The 23,439-nt window shown below is 41.7% G+C and overlaps 1 protein-coding gene across 1 annotated transcript in view; it reads left to right on the forward strand.

Moving 5' to 3' along the window:
- The first annotated feature begins 275 nt into the window (after positions 1-275).
- The window catches only part of LOC139756951 (probable glutamate receptor), a 103,018-nt gene continuing 79,854 nt past the window's right edge, over positions 276-23,439 (forward strand). The window contains 8 exon segments of the mRNA XM_071676895.1: positions 276-321; positions 632-756; positions 898-1,014; positions 1,209-1,432; positions 1,558-1,677; positions 8,798-8,956; positions 12,174-12,264; positions 13,109-13,409. Of these exon segments, the coding sequence (XP_071532996.1) occupies positions 276-321; positions 632-756; positions 898-1,014; positions 1,209-1,432; positions 1,558-1,677; positions 8,798-8,956; positions 12,174-12,264; positions 13,109-13,409 (1,183 nt within the window).

Raw genomic sequence — 23,439 nt, forward strand, 5'->3', positions numbered from 1 at the left:
ACATCAGTGATGTGGGCAAATGGGGTTGTCGTAACAGGTAGAAATCAAGTAAAGAGGATTTGGAATAAGTATTTTGATTTGTTAATAACTATGCTCGATGATAAGATGGCAGATGTGGGAAGCTTTGGAAGTGGAGTTGATCGAAAAAAGAGTCATGGAAACCGAACACGAAATGCGACAAAGTGTCTGAAGTGGATGTGAAAGCAGTTGAATTTCTTAGCAAAGGAGGTGATTAGTTAGTCAGGATTAACAGCTTAAGTACGGCTCATGGCAAGATGCCCAAGGATTGGCGAAATGATCTTATAGTGCTATTGTTTGAAGGCAAGGAGGACAAAAATAAATGTGCAAATTGCAGAAGTATAATAGGAGTGCTTAATGTACATATCTGTTAAGTTGTATATAAGAGTGGTGGTTGAGAGCGTGGTGACATGCAGAGAAGTTTAGACTGAAGAGGAACATATGGTTTCAGGAGTGATGGAAGATGTATGGACCAGGTGCGCACTATGACGTACTACATGTGCGAGACATACTTAGGAAAACAGAAGGATGTGTTGATCGATTAAAATAGATGGATAGATAAGTTTATGTGCTCTTCCTTTTGATGTCCCATTTCTTCTATTTCTCTTGTCAGTTAAAGAAAATGGCACATCTGCAGTGGCTGGGGTACTAAAAGATGTTCTTGCAAGAGAGGATCATCCCCGTTGTTCTGTCATCCTCTTCACAGATGGCAGCAACTCCGCTTCTCACACATCTTCGGTAGATTTCCTATTCTATTATCGCTTCGTGAAATAAGAAATGATGTTTAGGGATGATGCTTTGGAGATGTTGAAGAATCAAAACATCGCTGTACCTTCGATGGAAATATAGAGTACATAAATGAGTGTATCCTTCTTTCAGCTGCTGCCTTACATACGGACCCTCGGAAATGTGGGGGTTTTTCAGATCACGTATGTCAGCCAAGGCTCCAACATGACGCATAACCAGCTCTCTCAGCTGATCGATCAAGCTACATGGGTAGGTCACTTGTGTTGTTTTTTTCCCACCACAGCAGATTGGTCAAGCCATACTGTTATGCAACTTGTGCATCATTTCTAGGTCAGCTGATTGGTCAAGATGCACATCTTCCGTGAGACAAATGTGTAACATTCTCCCATCATCACTGAGACTGCATCACTCTCATATCATTGTAATCATGTTGACGTCAACAGTTGCGGCAGCTGTCGTGGTGCGTGACGGTGGTGGTGGTGAGCGACGACCCAGCCTTCCTGGCCGCCTTCGCCGAGCGATCCCTCAAGGGTCGCCTCCTGGTGTGGCCGACAAAGCTCCTCGCCGTCACCCACCTGCCTCTTGTAGAGCTGCGCGACCTCCATAGTTCATTTTCCATGATGAATGCCATGTTGATCATCGTGGACAAGACAGAAGAACGCATCCGGTAATTGATAACAGTTCTCTGTGCCAATGCATTACAAAATGAATGATGGAGTTTGTATTGGAGTCATGAGAACATGGAAATACCAGGTGGATGATACAACATTAAACGTCACTCTTCCTATACAGGTGCAGTGTACACGTGCATCTGCCATACAGTCCTACGGTGTGGAGGGTCGCCTTCTGGACACCCCAGCGGGGACTCACTATCTTTACCCAGCTGCCGCTCTTCCCTGAAAAGTTTGCCAAGTAAACAAGAAGCGCTCATATATATATATATATATATATATATATATATATATATATATATATATATATACATATATATATATATATATATATATATATATATATATATATATATATATATATATATATATATATATATATATATATTTTTTTTTTTTTTTTTTTTTCATACTATTCACCATTTCCCGCATTAGCAAGGTAGCGTTAAGAACAGAGGACTGGGCCTTAGAGGGAATATCCTCACCTGGCCCCCTTCTCTGTTCCATCTTTTGGAAAATTAAAAAAAAAAAAAAAAATGAGAGGGGAGGATTTCCAGCCCCCCGCTCCCTTCCCTTTTAGTCGCCTTCTACGACACGCAGGGAATACGTGGGAAGTATTCTTTCTCCCCTATCCCCAGGGATATATATATATATATATATATATATATATGTATATATATATATATATATATATATATATATATATATATATATATATATATATATATATGTATATATATATATATATATCATATTATATTATATTATCATATTTTGTCGTTGTCTCCCGCGTTAACGAGGTAGCGCAAGGAAAGACGAAACAATGGTCAAACCCACCCACATACACATGTATATACATACACGTCCACACACATACATATACATACCTATACATCTCAACGTATACATATATATACACACATAGGCATATACATATGTACACATGTACATAATTCATACTGTCTGCCCTTATTCATACTCGTCGCCACCCCACCACACATGAAATGACAACCCACTCCCCCCTTATATGCGTGAGGAAGAATTATGAAAAGACAGCAAAGGCCATATTCGTTCACACTCAGTCTCCAGCTGTCATGTATAATCCACCGAAACCACAGCTCCCTTTCTACATCCAGGCCCCACAGAACTGTCCATGGTTTACCCCAGACACTTCACATGCCCTAGTTCAATCCACTGACAGGACGTCGACCCCGGTATACCAAATCGTTCCAGTTCACTCTATTCCTTGCACGCCTTTCACCCTCCTGCATGTTCAGGCCCCGATCACTCAAAATCTTTTTCATTCCATCCTTCCACCTCCAATTTGGTCTCCCACTTCTCGTTCCCTCCACCTCTGACACATATATCCTCTTTGTCAATCTTTCCTCACTCATTCTCTCCATGTGACCAAATCATTTCAAAACACTCTCTTCTGCGCTCTCAACTATACTCTTTTTATTACCACACATCTTGCTTACCCTTTCATTACTTACTCGTTCAAACGACCTCACACCACATATTCTCTTTAAACATCTCATTTCCAGCACCTCCACCCACGTGCGCACAACTCTATCCATAGCCCACGCCTCACAACCATATAACATTGTCGGAACCAATACCTATTCAAACATACCTATTTTTGCTTTCCCAGTTAACGTTCTAGCCTTCCACACATTTTTCAAAGCTCCCAGAACTTTCGTCACCTCCCCACCCTATAACTCACTTCCACTTCCATGATTCAATATATATATATATATATATATATATATATATATATATATATATATATATATATATATATATATATATATATATATATATATATATATATATATATGTATATATATATATTCCATGATTCAATATATATTTAAATATATATATATATATATATATATATATATATATATATATATATATATATATATATATATATATATATATATATATATATATATATATATATCCCTGGGGATAGGGGATTAAGAATACTTCCCACGTATTCCCTGCGTATCGTAGAAGGCGACTAAAAGGGGAGAGAGCGGGGGGCTGGAAATCCTCCCCTCTAGTTTTTTTTTTTTAAATATCCAAAAGAAGGAACAGAGGGGACCAGGTGAGGATATTCCAAAAAAGGCCCAGTCCTCTGTTCTTAACGCTACCTCGCTAATGCGGGAAATGGCGAATAGTTTAAAAGAAAAAAGAATATATGCCTTCACCCTCTCAAGCATCAGATTGGGGAAGAGCAGTGTGGTTTCAGAAGTGGTAGAGGATGTGTGGATCAGGTGTTTGCTTTAAAGAATGTATGTGAGAAATACTTAGAAAAGCAAATGGATTTGTATGTAGCATTTATGGATCTGGAGAAGGCATATGATAGAGTTGATAGAGATGCTCTGTGGAAGGTATTAAGAATATATGGTGTGGGAGGCAAGTTGTTAGAAGCAGTGAAAAGTTTTTATCGAGGATGTAAGGCATGTGTACGTGTAGGAAGAGAGGAAAGTGATTGGTTCTCAGTGAATGTAGGTTTGCGGCAGGGGTGTGTGATGTCTCAATGGTTGTTAAATTTGTTTATGGATGGGGTTGTTAGGGAGGTGAATGCAAGAGTTTTGGAAAGAGGGGCAAGTATGAAGTCTGTTGGGGATGAGAGAGCTTGGGAAGTGAGTCAGTTGTTGTTCGCTGATGATACAGCGGTGGTGGCTGATTCATGTGAGAAACTGCAGAAGCTGGTGACTGAGTTTGGTAAAGTGTGTGAAAGAAGAAAGTTAAGAGTAAATGTGAATAAGAGCAAGGTAATTAGGTACAGTAGTGTTGAGGGTCAAGTCAATTGGGAGGTAAGTTTGAGTGGAGAAAAACTGTAGGAAGGAAAGTGTTTTAGATATCTGGCAGTGGATCTGGCAGCGTATGGAACCATGGAAGCGGAAGTGGATCATAGGGTGGGGGAGAGGGCGAAAGTCCTGGGAGCCTTGAAGAATGTGTGGAAGTCGAGAACATTATCTCGGAAAGCATAAATGGGTATGTTTGAAGGAATAGTGGTTCCAACAATGTTGTATGGTTGCGAGGCGTGGGCTATGGATAGAGTTGTGCGCAGGAGGATGGATGTGCTGGAGATGAGATTTTTGAGGACAATGTGTGGTGTGAGGTGGTTTGATCGAGTAAGTAACGTAAGGGTAAGAGAGATGTGTGGAAATAAAAAGAGCGAGGTTGAGAGAGCAGAAGAAGGTGTTTTGAAATGGTTTGGGCACATGGAGAGAATGAATGAGGAACGACTGACCAAGAAGATATATGTGTCGGAGGTGGAGGGAACGAGAAGTGGGAGACCAAATTGGAGGTGGAAAGATGGAGTGAAAAAGATTTTTTGTGATCGGGGCCTGAACATGCAGGAGGGTGAAAGGAGGGCAAGGAATAGAGTGAATTGGATCGATGTGATATACCGGGGTTGACGTGCTGTCAGTGGATTGAATCAGAGCATGTGAAGCGTCTGGGGTAAACCATGGAAAGCTGTTTAGGTATGTATATTTGCGTGTGTGGACGTATGTATATACATGTGTATGGTGGTGGGTTGGGCCATTTCTTTTGTCTGTTTCCTTGCGCTACCTCGCAAACGCGGAGAGACAGCGAAAACGCAAAAAAAAAAATATATATATATCTATTTATTTATTTTGCTTTGTCGCTGTCTCCCACGTTTGCGAGGTAGCGCAAGGAAACAGACGAAAGAAATCGCCCAACCCACCTCCATACACAATGTACACACACACGACCACACACGCAAATATACATACCTATACATCTCAATGTACACATATATATACACACACAGACACATACATATATATACCCATGCACACAATTCACACTGTCTGCCCTATTCATTCCCATCGCCACCTCGCCACACATGGAATACCATTCCCCCTCCCCCCTCATGTGTGCGAGGTAGCACTAGGAAAAGACAACAAAGGCCCCATTCCTTCACACTCAGTCTCCAGCTGTCACGCAATAATGCCCGAAACCACAGCTCCCTTTCCACATCCAGGCCCCACACAACTTTCCATGGCTTACCCCAGACGTTTCACATGCCCTGATTCAATCCACTTACAGACGTCAATCCCGGTATACCACATCGATCCAATTCACTCTATTCCTTGCCCGCCTTTCACCCTCCTGCATATTTCAGGCCCCGATCACTCAAAATCTTTTTCACTCCATCTTTCCGCCTCCAATTTGGTCTCCCTCTTCTCCTTGTTCCCTCCACCTCCGACACATATATCCTCTTGGTCAATCTTTCCTCACTCATTCTCTCCATGTGCCCAAACCATTTCAAAACACCCTCATCTGCTCTCTCAACCACGCTCTTTTTTTTTCCACACATCTCTCTTACCCTTACATTACTTACTCGATCAAACCACCTCGCACCACACATTGTCCTCAAACATCTCATTTCCAGCACATCCACCCTCCTGCGCACAACTCGATCCATAGCCCATGCCTCGCAACCATACAACATTGTTGGAACCACTATTCCTTCAAACATACCCATTTTTGCTTTCCGAGAAAATGTTCTCGACTTCCACACATTCTTCAAGGCTCCCAGGACTTTCGCCCCCTCCCCCACCCTATGATTCACTTCCGCTTCCATGGTTTCATCCGCTGCCAGATCCACTCCCAGATATCTAAAACACTTTACTTCCTCCATATTTTCTCCATTCAAACTTACCTCCCAATTGACTTGACCCTCAACCCTACTGTACCTAATAACCTTGCTCTTATTCACATTTACTCTTAACTTTCTTCTTTCACACACTTTACCAAACTCAGTCACCAGCTTCTGCAGTTTTTCACATGAATCAGCCACCAGCCGCTGTATCATCAGCGAACAACAACTGACTCACTTCCTAAGCTCTCTCATCCACAACAGACTTCATACTTGCACCTCTTTCCAAAACTCTTGCATTCACCTCCCTAACAGCCCCCTCCATGAAACAAATTAAACAACAATGGAGACATCACACACCCCTGCCGCAAACCTACATTCAATGAGAACCAGTCACTTTCCTCTCTTCCTACACGTACACATGCCTTACATCCTCGATAAAATCTTTTCACTGCTTCTAACAACTTGCCTCCCACACCATATATTCTTGATACCTTCCACAGAGCATCTCTATCAACTCTATCATATGCCTTCTCCAGATCCATAAATGCTACATACAAATCCATTTGCTTTTCTAAGTATTTCTCACATACATTCTTCAAAGCAAATACCTGATCCACACATCCTCTACCACTTCTGAAACCACACTGCTCTTCCCCAATCTGATGCTCTGTACATGCCTTCACCCTCTCAATCAATACCCTCCCATATAATTTCCCAGGAATACTCAACAAACTTATACCTCTGTAATTTGAGCACTCACTCCTATCCCCTTTGCCTTTGTACAATGGCACTATGCACGCATTCCGCCAATCCTCAGGCACCTCACCATGAGTCATACATACATTAAATAACCTTACCAACCAGTCAACAATACAGTCACCCACTTTTTTAATAAATTCCACTGCAATACCATCCAAACCTGCTGCCTTGCCGGCTTTCATCTTCCGCAAAGCTTTTACTACCTTGTTTGGGAGGTGAATGGAAGAGGTTTGGAAAGATTGACAAGTATGTATTCTGTTGTGGATGAGAGGGCATGGGATATGAGTCAGTTGTTGTTCTTTGATGACACAGTGCTGGTGGCTGATTTGGGTAAGAAACTGTAGAAGTTAGTGAATGTGTTTGGTAAGGTATGTGAAAGAAAAAAGCTGAAAGTGAATGTGAATAGGAGCAAGGTTATTAGGTTCAGTAGGGTTAAGGGACAAGTTAATTGGAAGGTAAGTCTGAATGGAGAAAAACTGTAGGATGTGAATTTTTTTTTAGATATCTGGGAGTGAGTTTGGCAGCAGATGGAAACATGGAAGCCGAAATGAGTCACACGGTGGGGGAGGGGGCGAACATTCTGGGAACTTTGAAGAATGTATGGAAGGCGAGGATGTTATTTTGGAGAGCAAAAATGGGTATTTTTGAAGGAATAGTAGTTCCAACAATGTTTTATGTTTGTGAGGCATGGTCTATAGATAGGGTTGTGCGGATGAGGGTGGATGTGTTGGAAATGAGATGTTTGAGGATGATATTTGGTGTGAGATGGTTTGATCAAGTAAGTAATGTAAGGGCAAGAGAGATGTGTGGTAATAGATAGAGTATGGTTGAGAGAGTAGAAGTGGGTGTATTGAAATGGTTTGCTCACATAGAGAGAATGAGTGAGTAAAGATTGACAAAGAGGATATATGTGTCAGAGGTGGAGGGAAGGAGAAGTGAGGAACCAAATTGGAGGTGGAAAGATGAAGTGAAAAAGATTTGAGCGATCGGGGCCTGAACATACAGGAGTGTGAAAGGCGTGCAAGGAATATAGTAAATTGGAAAGATATGGTATACCTGGTTCGACGTGCTGTCAGTGGATTGAACCAGGGCGTGTGAAGCGTCTGGAGTAAACCATAGAAAAATTTGTGGGGCCTGGATGTGGAAAGGGAGCTGTGGTTTCGGTGCATTACACATGACAGTTAGAGACTGAGTGAAGGAATGTGGCCTTTGTTGTCTTTTGGTAGTGGTACCTCGCTCGCTCACGGAGGGAGAGAGAGAGAGAGAGAGAGAGAGAGAGAGAGAGAGAGAGAGAGAGAGAGAGAGAGAGAGAGAGAGAGAGAGAGAGAGAGAGAGAGAGAGAGAGAGAGAGAAATCCCCATTTCATGTGTGGCGGGGTGGCGGCGAGAATGGATGAAGGCAGCATGTATGAATATGTACATGTGTTTATATGTATATGTCTTTGTATGTATATGTTTGTATACATTGAAATGTATAGTTTTGTTTTTGTGCGTGTTTGGGAGAGAGAGAGAGAGAGAGAGAGAGAGAGAGAGAGAGAGAGAGAGAGAGAGAGAGAGAGAGAGAGAGAGAGAGAGAGAGAGAGAGAGAGAGAGAGAGAGAGAGAGAGAGAGAGAGAGAGATCTTCATCTCATGTGTAGCGGGGTGGCGGCCAGAATGGATGAAGGCAGAATGTATGAATATGTATATGTCTATGTATGTATATGTACGTATATGTATACGTTGAAATGCTCACATGTCTGTATATGTGAGAATGTATGAATAGGTACATGTGTTGATATGTATATGTCTATGTATGTATATGTATGTATACGTTGAAATGTATAGGTGTGTATATGTGCGTGTTTGGACGTTTATATATATACATGTGTATACATAAAAGTGTCACTATGTTAACTATGATATGCACGAACAAACGAGACGTACAAGATGATATACATCCACAATGTTTGGACAGATTTCTTCAACGTCCAGCACTGGTGGCGGTGACGGAGGTTAATCCTATTAACAAAATCATATATGAAGACGATCCTGAGGCTGCTGGAGCACAGACATTCATGTTTACGGGACCAATGCCTAAGCTGATGGACTACCTCTCCTCTGCCCTCAATTTCTCGTAAGTTGATGTCTATAGTGATCCTCCATGTTTTAGATGGGGTTTACTCAGTGGTGTAGCGAGTTCAGCTCAGTGGATGAAGGGAGTTCCACGTGATAAAGACAGGTTGTGTCTAGAGCGATCGGTCTATGTTTCAAAAACATTGTAATGAAAGATTTTGCATATTGCTTCCTTTGTCAGACATAATGATTGATATTGACGACCAGTGATTTGTTGTAGCAAAACTACCCATTCAAGAGCTTGCTACAGCTTTACATAAGAGCAAGTTTATACGTATCTCATGATGTTTATTAGACATTGTATACCGTAAACTCAGCTGCTAACTGTGGTAATGATTTATAGCTTTGTTCAGATGCTTAATCTTTTTATTAAAAAAGATTTGATAATTATCTTGGCTAGTCTTTGCCAGTTTCATTTTTGAATGATCTGACTTCAGTCATATCTGTCAGGATCTACAAAACATTATCCATATGTTTGATAAGGAAAAGACGTCTAATATGCAAGGAAATATATAGTCTTGTGGTTCCGTAGGTTTTCAAAGGTAATTTACTGAAAAGACGAACAGATATGAATACTTACGGTTATCATGTAGTTGCAGCAATTCCCGTGTGGCTCCAAATTTGTATGATCCTTTCTCGGATTCTTTCTGAGTCTGTTGTGTTTTATGTTTTGCAGTACTTTCTATTTGGTTTCACATCAGGGGGGATCCATCTGGACAAGCCCCATAGCTCCACACCTGGAGGTCCCTCTGACCAAACCTTGAAGCAGGCATCTTCCTCAATCTTCACCTCACGGAATTTTTGATAATTTTTCTTCATTAATTCTGAACCAAGGAAATATGTTAATGTCTCATCCCCCCCCCCCCCCCCCCACACACACACACACACACACACACACACATTCGTGGTGCTTAAATAGAGATAAATCAGAAAGGTTTCCTGGAGGAATGGTGTGTCCATAATGCTAAAGTTGACTCCTCCTGATGATCATTATCATACAATTCTAAGACACCTTTCACAAAGGGGTTCTGGGGTTCTTCCTCTATGATCCGTTATCCAAGGGCTCCTGCAACTTTAAGGCTGCGCTACACTCAGTAGAGGAGACAGGATGGACTCTTTAGAAGAAATAAGTTCTTTAACGTGACTTTACTCTGTTTCGTCAAATGAGGAAGATAAATCCTTGCCAAAGGTGACTTCCCTCGCGGTGTATGCTCCAGCAGGTGGAGTCCGGTAACACATATCAAACAGACAGTGAGTCACACATCACAACATTGGAATCTTGACAAAAAAGAAAAACTAATTACCAGTTATAGATTCAGGAGAGAATTTCTTAAGTAGGACTGGAACGCACACACCAGACATGCGGCTCAAAATCAAACTCTCAAAACGTTAATGAATTTATGGTTATTTTCTTTCAAGCGAACAAATCCAATCCTTCACCCTATCCTGTTTCTTATACTTGATAATACTGCAACCATGAATGCAGGATAATACGGAAATGCTTAAAAGTTACGTAAAAGAAAATGGCAAAAAGGAATTTGTCCTTTTTGCATGCGTCTATCTACCTCAGGAATGTAATGGTTTGCCGTTATGATGGTAACAGAAATATATTTCATCTTACAAGCAGTAATAAACTACACAGTTATAATATGATTCTGGGAAGCATTTGTAAGTTACACTGAGAACTCCATTCTTAGAAAGAGCTTTCTAACCAACAGCCGTCACTGCCGAACGACAGTGACCGTCAAAGGGAAGGTGGGGATGGGGTTGTGTGGATGGGGTCAGCCTAGGTAACAATATTTTTTTTGTTTTTGCTGATTCTTTCATAATGATTTGGTTGATACTAAGATGGGCTTTAAAGTTGCCTGGGGACAAATTTAAGTTCTTGATATTAGCAATTAAGACATTATGCTACCCGTAACGTCACTCAGTTCTTCTTAATTGCGAGTAGTAAGAACTTTGATTCGTCCCCAGGTAACTTTAAAGCCCATCCTATTATCAGACAAATGTCTGTAGTTATGTCTATATTTTTGAAGGCATTACGGATATGTGATCTCACAAGTATGGTAGACGAATGTACTCATATAAAACGTATCTTTAGGCATACATGCTTTCCCAAGTGGTTTGTGAACAAGGCATACTGGAAAGCTAGAAAGGCATTTTATGCATCTAGTAACAAAAGTGTGGAAAATGATGGTGTTGCCCTATTCTCCTAACTTAGCTACTGTAAGGAAGATATTAAAATACAATGCTTTTAAGGTTTCCTTCCAATACAATAACACTATAAGTAATAAGAAAATTGGGAGTGTTATGCCGTTAGATGTAAGTTATGCAAAGCTATATACATTAGCCAGACCGGTAAAATTGTAACTGAAAGATACTATTGGCACCGTCATTCAGTGCGCAGGGATGACCACAAAAATGCGATCACTCAGCCCTTGCATGAAAACGATCACTCTGTAGACCTTAACAACCCAGTCACATTGTACTCCTCTTCTGATTATGCTGCCCGTAACGTCATTGAATCTGTCTTAATTACTAAAAACCTTATTTTCTCTCCAGGTAACTTAAAAGCACATCCTATTATCAAGCATATCATTATGAAAGAATTATCAAGAAACGAAAACAGAAAATGGACATACATCTTGTTACACAGGCTACTCGCCACACATACAGACTCCTTCTTAACGACATGACACCCCCACACCCCCACACACCCACACTTTCCCTTTAAAGGTCACGCCAATGTATTGTCGAAAATGGCAGAGGAGATACATATAAGACGGATTGTCTCCATAAAACATGTTGTGCTACATCTAAAGATATCATTACGTTAGATGAAATTAATTGAACTCCAACTGAGCTGTGATTTCACCTTTACAACTCATGTGATCAGAATCCATGAGGTTTGTGAGATTGGTCTCCCGTCTGCAAATGAATAAAGAACTCCATTAACGACTGAATGACCTGACTGTGTGTGTGTGTGTGTGTGTGTGTGTACGAAAGAAAGCGGAGGGTATGATTTCCAATACTCTACAATCACGTGCAGTTTTGGAGCAAGTGCAGTTTTGGAGCAAAAAACTGATGGCAGAGGAACGCTTTTTTAACAATGAATTTTCGAAATAATTACTATAAAAACCTTGCTGTTGAATATAGCAGTTTAATGATGATAATAATAATCCTGTATAACGAGAGATTGGGATTTGGTTTCTAACCAGGTACAGCTACGTGCGGCCTCCTGACCGGTCCTGGGGTATGAAACGCAAGGACGGGTCCTGGTCCGGCATGATGGGTATGGTGGTTAGAAAGGTGAGTGTAGCAGGGCACTGAGCGTGAGACCAAGCCGCGGGTTCAGCATGATCACAATGGTAGACATGGAGGCAAGTGTGGGGCACCAGGCAGGGGAACGAGTCAGTCTATCACTGGACTGTAGTGATCAGGCAATTAAGTGCGGTGGGGGACCAGGCCGAGCAATTTGGTTGCATTTCCGTATGTTGGATGAGGTGAGCACGAGGTCAGGTGTAGTGTGTTTCTGGGTGAGGTGTCAGGTCTGGGTCAGGCGTGTCAGGTATGATGAAGAGGTAGGTAACTACAGTGGGACATTACCGATGAACAACAGGCTAGTATATGCAGTGTCTGCCATGTGGTTGGCAAGTGAGGAATATCTGTCTACTCTTTTATCGAAGGCAAATAATTCAGAATCCATGAGGTTTGTGAGGTTGGTGTCCCGTCTGCTAATGAATAAGGTACTCCATTAACGAATGAATGACCTGACTGTGCGGTTGACGCAGCGGACATGATGAGAATCACTCGCAGACTATGGGCATCTCGTACGTTTTCAGTCCACACGTATACTTGAACATGATACGAGCCACAAAATAAACGATCTTTCTTTTTTTCCATTTTCAATGAACTAGAGAAAATTATTATGCTTTTATTTGTACTTAGCTCTGAACCTTAAGATTCTGAAGATTTTGTTGTCTTGATACTCTTTACATTTCATGAAAATTCTGAAAACATCTACTTGCATGGGTCGATCAGTCATTTCCTTTCATATTGTCATAAGATATTGATGTTTCTCTAAATCACTGCAATATGATATTTCCTTTACAATTTACAAGCTTCTCTTTGTATCTTAAACTTACATATACAGGAGGTGGATATCGGCGTTGGGCCCTTCGGAGTCAGTGCAGTTCGCGCTGAGGTGGTGGACTTTACTGGTGGGATACTGATTGACTACTGGAGAATCCTGGGCGCCCGAGGACGAACAGAGGTGGATCCATGGGGCTTCCTACTGCCCTTCGCGCCGCTGGTGTGGCTGGCCATACTTGTAGCACTGGTAGTAGGTCCATCCACTATATTCCTACTGTCCTCAGGCTTCTCTCTCAAGACTGATGGTCGAAGAAATTGGTTGGATACTTCTTTCTCCTACGTGCGGATCTTACTACAACAGGGTAAGTCGAGATCTACACAGGCAAGACTAGAAAATGCAATATGAAATATATGAAATACATTCTACATATATTTCTTTGAATTTTTTAAGTGGATCGATGGTAAAAAGATAGTGATGAAAAATACCAGAATAAGCTTTGTTTGCATTGTTCAGACAGACTATCTAATATCCGTTTGTCTATAAATTTCTATCTGTATGCAAGCACTTAAGAGATTAAGATCGAGTAACAACGTGAACAGAAAAAATGACCTTGGATGTCATGGTGGCGTCGAGCTCAGCCACTGGTATGAAGATGTCTTTACTGACATCACTTGGTACCTGGTGAGATTAGGTACCAGATCCTCACGGAAGATAAACCGTGATCTTCTGAGCAGTTCCTTCGAATATGGAAAAGATTAATTCATCGAAATATAAGGGAATGTTCTCACATCTCTCTCGAGCAGTTTGCTCTAAAGATCCGAGGCTACAGCAATTCGACTTACCAACTCTACAAATATTGCGTACGCCGAGCTGAAAGTTTGGAATCTGTTTACCAGGGCAAGATGTGGGCGTGCCTTCACATTTAGCTGGGCCACGTGAGCCATTTTATTGCATGGGGCATTTAACAACTTAAGGGTTACCTGTTGTGTGTCTGCATCTTTCACTTTATATCTGAATTTCGGAACACTTCACCATCTCGCGTATTTCTTAATAGACGACTCAAACACTCTACATCTGCTGCCCCATCATCAAACAAATCTAACAGTTTCAAAATGTTCACTCACTTCACCACTACCTGTTATCACGTTTCCATTTGCCTAATTCAACGATGATCCTGTTTGTTCTCATGTTTTCACACACCAGTTTCCATTTTCCAAAACATCTTATCCTCTACTTCTCATTTTCCTTCTTTTTCGACTCCCGCTCCTTCCGCTTGGCTTCTTGTTACTTTCTCTTATGCATCCCCCAATCACATGCACTCCTTCCCTGCAAGTACCACGTATATATCTCTCTTTTCTCTTTTACTTGTAACTTTAATTCGTCATCCCATCCTTCACTATCCCTCGATTATGCCCACTTTCCACCTTGCACAAGCCACAAAATATGCTAGCATTGCTTCCCCATATAGATCCCAATCCTCATTCACTCTCTTAGCTTCACTTACTTCCACCATTTGCCATTCTACGCTCAATCTCTCCTGTCGTTTTTTTCATACGTCTCTTTTTCAAACTCCACTTTTATCACTTTCTCCTCACCCATAGCGATACCTTTTCTCCGAAAACCGCAACAATTCTTTACCCTCGCCTTCACAGGATGATGATATGACATCCCTCATATCATCTCTCTGTGCACATCCAAAAGTCTCTCCTTCATACGCCTATCATTTAGTTTGTATTCCGCTAATACCCGTTGACTGTCTCTCCTACTCACATGCGTATACTTGTGTACATCTTATTTTTTGAAGCAAGGCATTTCCGTAACAGCCCAAGCTGTTCACCATTTCAATTCACATTATTGAACACCTCATTCCCGGGGCAATACCGTCAACTACCATATTACTCACCTTCGCATTTAAATCACCCATTGGTGATACCTGATCCCTTGCATCCACAAAGCAGACACTCACTCAGCTGCTCTCAAAACACTTGCCTCTCATTATCTTTCTTCTCATGACTAGGTGCATAAGCACTGATAATCACCCATCTGTAGCTTTCCACATTCATTTTTGCGTACGTCCATCTGGAGCTCAATTCCTGAAACTTTCACACACTCCAAAAACTCTTGATTCAGTAGTAAAGCTACCCTTTCCTTAGCTTTCGTGATTGTGCCAACTCTAGACATTACTCCTGAGATATTTACACGCTTCAAGGACATGAGACCCAAAATTTTGACGTTATGTGGCTCAAAGCCTGTCTCTCTACTGCCACATTTTTCCTATGTTTCGCCTATTGCTCTCCTAATTCTACAAATTTAATATCGTTCTTCGACTATTAAACTCCTGCCGTGAGACTGTGACATCCTCTCACCCGCAAGCAGAGATACTCAACCTCGGGGATTTCAACTCTCACCATAGGGAAAGGTTGAATTCCTCCCGTACGGATTGTGGAGGGAATGAAATCCTGACGTTTTTCATTCTCAATGATGTGGAGCAAATTATCTCCAGCCTACCTACTTTTCTGATTGCTGTGACCACTCTGCTAATATTCTGGATCTGGTTTTCACTTCTAGTCCATTCTGCTGTAATTACACAATCTCGCCCCCAGTTGATTCATCTGCTTACACTCATGAATGTATGTATTCCAATCGTACCTCCTCTGCCAGCAGCCCCTTCGAAGCGTAAATATTGGTACCTCAACAAAGCTGACTAGAATAAGTTACGTAACTTCTTTTCTGACTTTTCTAGGTTAAATTACTATGTCTTATGTGGTTATGCATCTGCCTCCGCCAAACACATAGCAGAGGTTATTCTTGCGAGAATGAAAGTATTTATCCCCTTTCCTCAAGGACAACCTCTTCATCTAATCTATGTTTCAATCATTCCTGTTCTGAAGCCATTCAGGCAAGGGGCCATGCATATCGGGCTTGGAAGAAATCTCCTTCCTCTGGCTCGAATTCAGCGTTTATCAATGCCCGTAATCGTTGCAAGCACGTAATCTGTAAGGTAAAGTGTTCCTTTGTTCAAAGGCAGTGTGATAACCTTTACTTGTCACCCACTGATAGGTCTTTCTGGTCTTTAGCTTTGGGCATCTCTAACAACTTTTGTCGCTCTACCTTCCTTTCACTTTTCTGTTCTAATGGTAGTATAGCTGTCTCTCTCATAGACAAAAGCAAGCAACTCTCTTTGGTTCCCGTGTCTCCTCTAATTCCACCTTGGATGACTCTAACAGTCCTTCACCCCTGATGCTCCTCTTACTAATCCTATGCCTCTTCCCGTAATTTCTTTACCGACTTTTCCGACACAAGCAAGGTTTATGATTCCGATGGCATCCATCTCCATGCACTGAAAGAGTGTGCCTCTGAGCCTGCATCTATGCTTACTCGTCTGTTTCGTTTCTGTTTAAAAACCAAAGCTTTCCTCCTCTGACTCCTCTTACTATGTCCTACTGCTTTGACATCTACCATTTCCAAAGTCTTTGAATCCCTCCTCAACTAACATATTCCTAAACAACTCGAAAATCACCAGAGTGGCTTCCGTAAGGCGAGATCCACTGGTGATATTTTTTCCTATCTTACTAATATCTTGTGATCATCCCTGAAATATTTTGTGGAGTCATATGTAGTTGCCCTTAACATATTTAAGGCTTTTGACAGGGTGTGGCATCGAGATCTCATCACTAAGCTTCCATCTTTTGCCTTCTCTCCTTCACTTTGCTCCTTCATATTTAGCTTCCTCTCCAGCCGATCTATCTCTGTGGTTGTTCATGGATTAGCCTTCCTCTTTTCCTCCATCAACAGGGGTGTCCCTCAAGGTTCTGTATTGTTCCCACCACTTTTTCTCCTTTTGTTCAACGATTTCCTCTCCTCCACAAGTAATCATCCAATGCACCCATACACTAACAACGCAACAATACATTTATACACATCCTTCAATTCTGCTCGCTCTTATTTCACTCGATCTGCATCTCATCTTGATAAAATCAGACTTGGACAGGATATCTCAGTGAGTTGACAAAATCTTGTTAAGTTTAATGCCTCCAAGACTCAATTTCTCCCAACCTTTCTATCGAAAACTCCTCCTTTGACGCTCTGTAATTCCTCCTCGTGCCTCACTGTGCATACTTGGTATTGCTGCAACATCCCCGCTTTCTTGGATATCCTCGTATTATAAGGAATAGCTTTATCTGCTTCTAAAAAACTGAGTGTCCCGTTTGGATGTCGAAACTTCTACTCTGAATAGTTGCTCCATTTATAAAAGGGATTGAGTTGTCCTTGTATGGAGTATCGCTTTCACGTTTAAGGTAGTTCTAGTTCTGTACGCTTCCTTGACAAAGTTGAGTCGGACTTAGTTATTGTCCGAGGCTAACTTCCAAACTTCACCCCATTGCCTTACGCGGAGACATTGGTTTACTTTCCCTCTTCTATAAGTATTACTTTAGTTTTTGATCCTGAGAGTTGGCTGCTTGTGTGCCCCCCCACAACTAGTTAGGCCACTGAACACTCCGCAAGCTGCTGCATCACATGATTACTGTGTTGTCATCGGCAACTCAAGGGTATACCGTTTTGGTATCTGCTCCTTTCCTTACGCGTCAAAACTTTGGAACTCTCTACCTTCTCATGTCTTTCCCAATAACTATGACCTCGCGGAGTTCAAAAGACAGGTCTTTCACTTCCTTTCACTTCACTTCGTAAATACAATCCTTTGTCTTTTCTCTCCCTTTTCATAATTCCCTCTATGTTTCAATTAAGGCTAGGCCTTGACGTAAACATTTGTCCGTGACTGGAGCTATCAACATAAAGTAGAATTCTTCCACTTTACCCTTGAGCATTTTTTTTCTTTTACTCAGAGACAGAATATCCACGTACATTTCCTCAAACATATTACCTATCTCTCCTTTCTTTTAATCTAGTTACATCCACCAACATTCTAACATCCATGTCTGAGCCGTCGAGCTGCTCCCAAAACACTTGCCTCTCATGATCCTTTTTCTCATGCCCAAGTGCATATGCACAAATAATCACTCATCTTTCTCCATCCACTTTCAGTTTTACCCTGATCAATCTAGAGTTTACTTTCTTGCACTCTATCACATATTCCCACCACTCCTGTTTCAGGAGTAGTGCTACTCCTTCCCTTGCTCTTGTCCTCTTACTAACCCCTAACTACACTGCAAAGACGTTCTGAAACCACTCTTTCTCTTTACACTTGAGCTTCGTTTCACCCAAAGCCAAAACATCCAAGTTCCTTTCATCAAACATACTACCTATCTCTCCATTTTCCTCATCTTGGTTACATCCACGCACATTTAGACACCTCAATGTGAGCCTTCGAGGAGGATGAGCACTCAACGTGTGAACGCGTGACTGCATCTTCTGTTTCCCCATTTAGAAAGTTAAAATACGAAGAGGGGAGGATTTCTAGCCCCATGCTCCCGTCCCCTTTAGTCGCCTTCTACGACACGTTAGGAATGCGTAGGAAGTATTCTCTCTCCCCTATCCCTAGGGATATATATATACTTACCTCCTTGTATTTTTTTAACTTTCTAAAATGGGAAACAGAAGAAGGAGTCACGCGGGGAGTGCTCATCCCCCTCGAAGGCTCAGACTGGGGTGTCTAAATGTGTGTGGATGTAACCAAGATGTGAAAAAAGGAGAGATAGGTAGTATGTTTGAGGAAAGGAACCTGGATGTTTTGGCTCTGAGGGAAACGAAGCTCAAGTGGTATGGGAATGTCTTGGGAGTAAAGGCAGGGGTTAGTGAGAGGACAAGAGCAAGGGAAGGAGTAGCAGTACCCCTGAAACAGGAGTTGTGGGAGTATGTGATAGAATGTAAGAAAGTAAATTCTCGATTAATATGGGTAAAACTGAAAGTTGATGGAGAGAGATGGGTGATTATTGGTGCAGATGCACCTGGGAATGAGAAGAAAGATAATGAGAGGCAAGTGTTTTGGGAGCAGCTGAATGAGTGTGTTAGTGGTTTTGATGGACGAGACCGGGTTATAGTGATGGGTGATTTGAATGCAAAGGTGAGTAATGTGGCAGTTGAAGGAATAATTGGTATACATGGGGTGTTCAGTGTTGTAAATGGAAATGGTGAAGAGCTTGTAGATTTATGTGCTGAAAAAGGACTGATGATTGGGATTACCTGGTTTAAAAAGCGAGATATACATAAGTATACGTATGTAAGTAGGAGAGATGGCCAGAGAGCGTTATTGGATTACGCGCGAAAGAGAGACTTTTGGATGTTAATGTGCTGAGAGGTGCAACTGGAGGGATGTCTGATCATTATCTTGTCGAGGCTAAGGTGAAGATTTGTATGGGTTTTCAGAAAAGAAGAGTGAATGTTGGGGTGAGGACGGTGGTGAGAGTAAGTGAGCTTGGGAAGGAGACTTGTGTGAGGAAGTACCAGGAGAGACTGAGTACAGAATGGAAAAAGGTGAGAACAATGGAAGTAAGGGGAGTGGGGGAGGAATGAGATGTATCTAGGGAATCAGTGATGGATTGCGCAAAAGATGCTTGTGGCATGAGAAGAGTGGGAGGTGGGTTGATTAGAAAGGGTATTGAGTGGTGGGATGAAGAAGTAAGATTATTAGTGAAAGAGAAAAGAGAGGCATTTGGACGATTTTTGCAGGGGAAAAATGCAATTGAGTGGGAGATGTATAAAAGAAAGAGACAGGAGGTCAAGAGAAAGGTGCAAGAGGTGAAAAAGAGGGCAAATGAGAGTTGAGGTGAGAGAGTATCATTAAATTTTAGGGAGAATAAAAAGATGTTCTGGAAGGCGGTAAATAAAGTGCGTAAGGCAAGGGAGCAAATGGGAACTTCAGTGAAGGACGCAAATGGGGAGGTGATAACAAGTAGTGGTGATGTGAGAAAGAGATGGAGTGAGTATTTTGAAGGTTTTGTTGAATATGTTTGATGATAGAGTGGCATATATAGGGTGTTTTGGTGGAGGTGGTGTGCAAAGTGAGAGGGTTAGGGAAAATGATTTGGTAAAAAGAGAAAAGGTAGTAAAAGCTTTGCAGAAGATGAAAGCCGGCAAGGCAGCAGGTTTGGATGGTATTGCAGTGGAATTTATTAAAATTGGGGGTGACTATATTATTGACTGGTTGGTAAGGTTATTTAATGTATGTATGACTCATGGTGAGGTGCCTGAGGATTGGCGGAATGCGTGCATAGTGCCATTGTACAAGGCAAAGGGGATAAGAGTGAGTGCTCAAATTTCAGAGGTATAAGTTTGTTGAGTATTCTTGGTAAATTATAGGGTAGGGTATTGATTGAGAGGGTAAAGGCATGTACAGAGCATCAGACTGGGGAAGAGCAGTGTGGTTTCAGAAGTGGTAGAGGATGTGTGGATCAGGTGTTTGCTTTGAAGACTGTATGTGAGAAATACTTAGAAAAGCAAATGGATTTGTATGTAGCATTTATGGATCTGGAGAAGGCATATGATAGAGTCGATAGAGATGCTCTGTGGAAGGTATTAAGAATATATGGTGTGGGAGGCAAGTTGTTAGAAGCAGTGAAAAGTTTTTATCGAGGTTGTAAGGCATTTGTACGTGTAGGAAGAGAGGAAAGTGATTGGTTCTCAGTGAATGTAGGTTTGCGGCAGGGGTGTGTGATGTCTCCATGGTAGTTTAATATGTTTATGGATGGGGTTGTTAGGGAGGTGAATGCAAGAGTCTTGGAAAGAGGGGCAAGTATGAAGTCTGTTGGGGATGAGAGAGCTTGGGAAGTGAGTCAGTTGTTGTTCGCTGATGATACAGCGCTGGTGGCTGATTCATGTGAGAAACTGCAGAAGCTGGTGACTGAGTTTGGCAAAGTGTGTGAAAGAAGAAAGTTAAGAGTAAATGTGAATAAGAGCAAGGTTATTAGGTACAGTAGGGTTGAGGATCAAGTCAATTGGGAGGTAAGCTTGAATGGAGAAAAACTGGAGGAAGTAAAGTGTTTTAGATATCTGGGAGTGGATCTGGCAGCGGATGGAACCATGGAAGCGGAAGTGTATCATAGGGTGGGGGAGGGGGCGAAAATCCTGGGAGCCTTGAAGAATGTGTAGAAGTCGTGAACATTATCTCGGAAAGCAACAATGGGTATGTTTGAAGGAATAGTGGTTCCAACAATGTTGTATGGTTGCGAGGCGTGGGCTATGGATAGAGTTGTGCGCAGAAGGGTGGATGTGCTAGAAATGAGATGTTTGAGGACAATGTGTGGTGTGAGGTGGTTTGATCGAGTGAGTAACGTAATGGTAAGAGAGATGTGTGGAAATAAAAAGAGCGTGGTTGAGAGAGCAGAAGAGATACTCTGTGGAAGGTATTAAGAATATATTGTGTGGGAGGCAAGTTGTTAGAAGCAGTGAAAAGTTTTTATCGAGGTTTGGTAAAGTGTATATATATATATATATATATATATATATATATATATATATATATATATATATATATATATATATATATATATATATATATATATATATATATATATATATATATATATATATATTTTTTTTTTTTTTTTATACTTTGTCGCCGTCTCCCGCGCCTGCGAGGTAGCGCAAGGAAACAGACGAAAGAAATGGCCCAACCCCCCCCCCCCATACACATGTACATACACACGTCCACACACGCAAATATACATACCTACACAGCTTTCCATGGTTTACCCCAGACGCTTCACATGCCTTGATTCAATCCACTGACAGCACGTCAACCCCGGTATACCACATCGCTCCAATTCACTCTATTCCTTGCCCTCCTTTCACCCTCCTGCATGTTCAGGCCCCGATCACACAAAATCTTTTTCACTCCATCTTTCCACCTCCAATTTGGTCTCCCTCTTCTCCTCGTTCCCTCCACCTCCGACACATATATCCTCTTGGTCAATCTTTCCTCACTCATTCTCTCCATGTGCCCAAACCATTTGAAAACACCCTCTTCTGCTCTCTCAACCACGCTCTTTTTATTTCCACACATCTCTCTTACCCTTACGTTACTTACTCGATCAAACCACCTCACACCACACATTGTCCTAAAACATCTCATTTCCAGCACATCCATCCTCCTGCGCACAACTCTATCCATAGCCCACGCCTCGCAACCATACAACATTGTTGGAACCACTATTCCTTCAAACATACCCATTTTTGCTTTCCGAGATAATGTTCTCGACTTCCACACATTTTTCAAGGCTCCCAAAGTTTTCGCCCCCTCCCCCACCCTATGATCCACTTCCGCTTCCATGGTTCCATCCGCTGCCAGATCCACTCCCAGATATCTAAAACACTTTACTTCCTCCAGTTTTTCTCCATTCAAGCTTACCTCCCAATTGACTTGATCCTCAACCCTACTGTACCTAATAACCTTGCTCTTATTCACATTTACTCTTAACTTTCTTCTTTCACACACTTTGCCAAACTCAGTCACCAGCTTCTGCAGTTTCTCACATGAATCAGCCACCAGCGCTGTATCATCAGCGAACAACAACTGACTCACTTCCCAAGCTCTCTCATCCCCAACAGACTTCATACTTGCCCCTCTTTCCAGGACTCTTGCATTTACCTCCCTAACAACCCCATCCATAAACAAATTAAACAACCATGGAGACATCACAGACCCCTGCCGCAAACCTACATTCACTGAGAACCAATCACTTTCCTCTCTTCCTACACGTACACATGCCTTACATCCTCGATAAAAACTTTTCACTGCTTCTAACAACTTGCCTCCCACACCATATATTCTTAATACCTTCCACAGAGCATCTCTATCAACTCTATCATATGCCTTCTCCAGATCCATAAATGCTACATACAAATCCATTTCCTTTTCTAAGTATTTCTCACATACAGTCTTCAAAGCAAACACCTGATCCATAAATGCTACATAAAAATCCATTTGCTTTTCTAAGTATTTCTCACATACATTCTTCAAAGCAAACACCTGATCCACACATCCTCTACCACTTCTGAAACCGCACTGCTCTTCCCCAATCTGATGCTCTGTACATGCCTTCACCCTCTCAATCAATACCCTCCCATATAATTTACCAGGAATACTCAACAAACTTATACCTCTGTAATTTGAGCACTCACTCTTATCCCCTTTGCCTTTGTACAATGGCACTATGCACGCATTCCGCCAATCCTCAGGCACCTCACCATGAGTCATACATACATTAAATAACCTTACCAACCAGTCAACAATACAGTCACCCCCTTTTTTAATAAATTCCACTGCAATACCATCCAAACCTGCTGCCTTGCCGGCTTTCATCTTCCGCAAAGCTTTTACTACCTCTTCTCTGTTTACCAAATCATTTTCCCTAACCCTCTCACTTTGCACACCACCTCGACCAAAACACCCTATATCTGCCACTCTGTCATCAGACACATTCAACAAACCTTCA

Source organism: Panulirus ornatus, chromosome 23 (assembly GCF_036320965.1).
Source record: "Panulirus ornatus isolate Po-2019 chromosome 23, ASM3632096v1, whole genome shotgun sequence".
NCBI classification, from domain to species: Eukaryota; Metazoa; Arthropoda; class Malacostraca; order Decapoda; family Palinuridae; genus Panulirus; species Panulirus ornatus.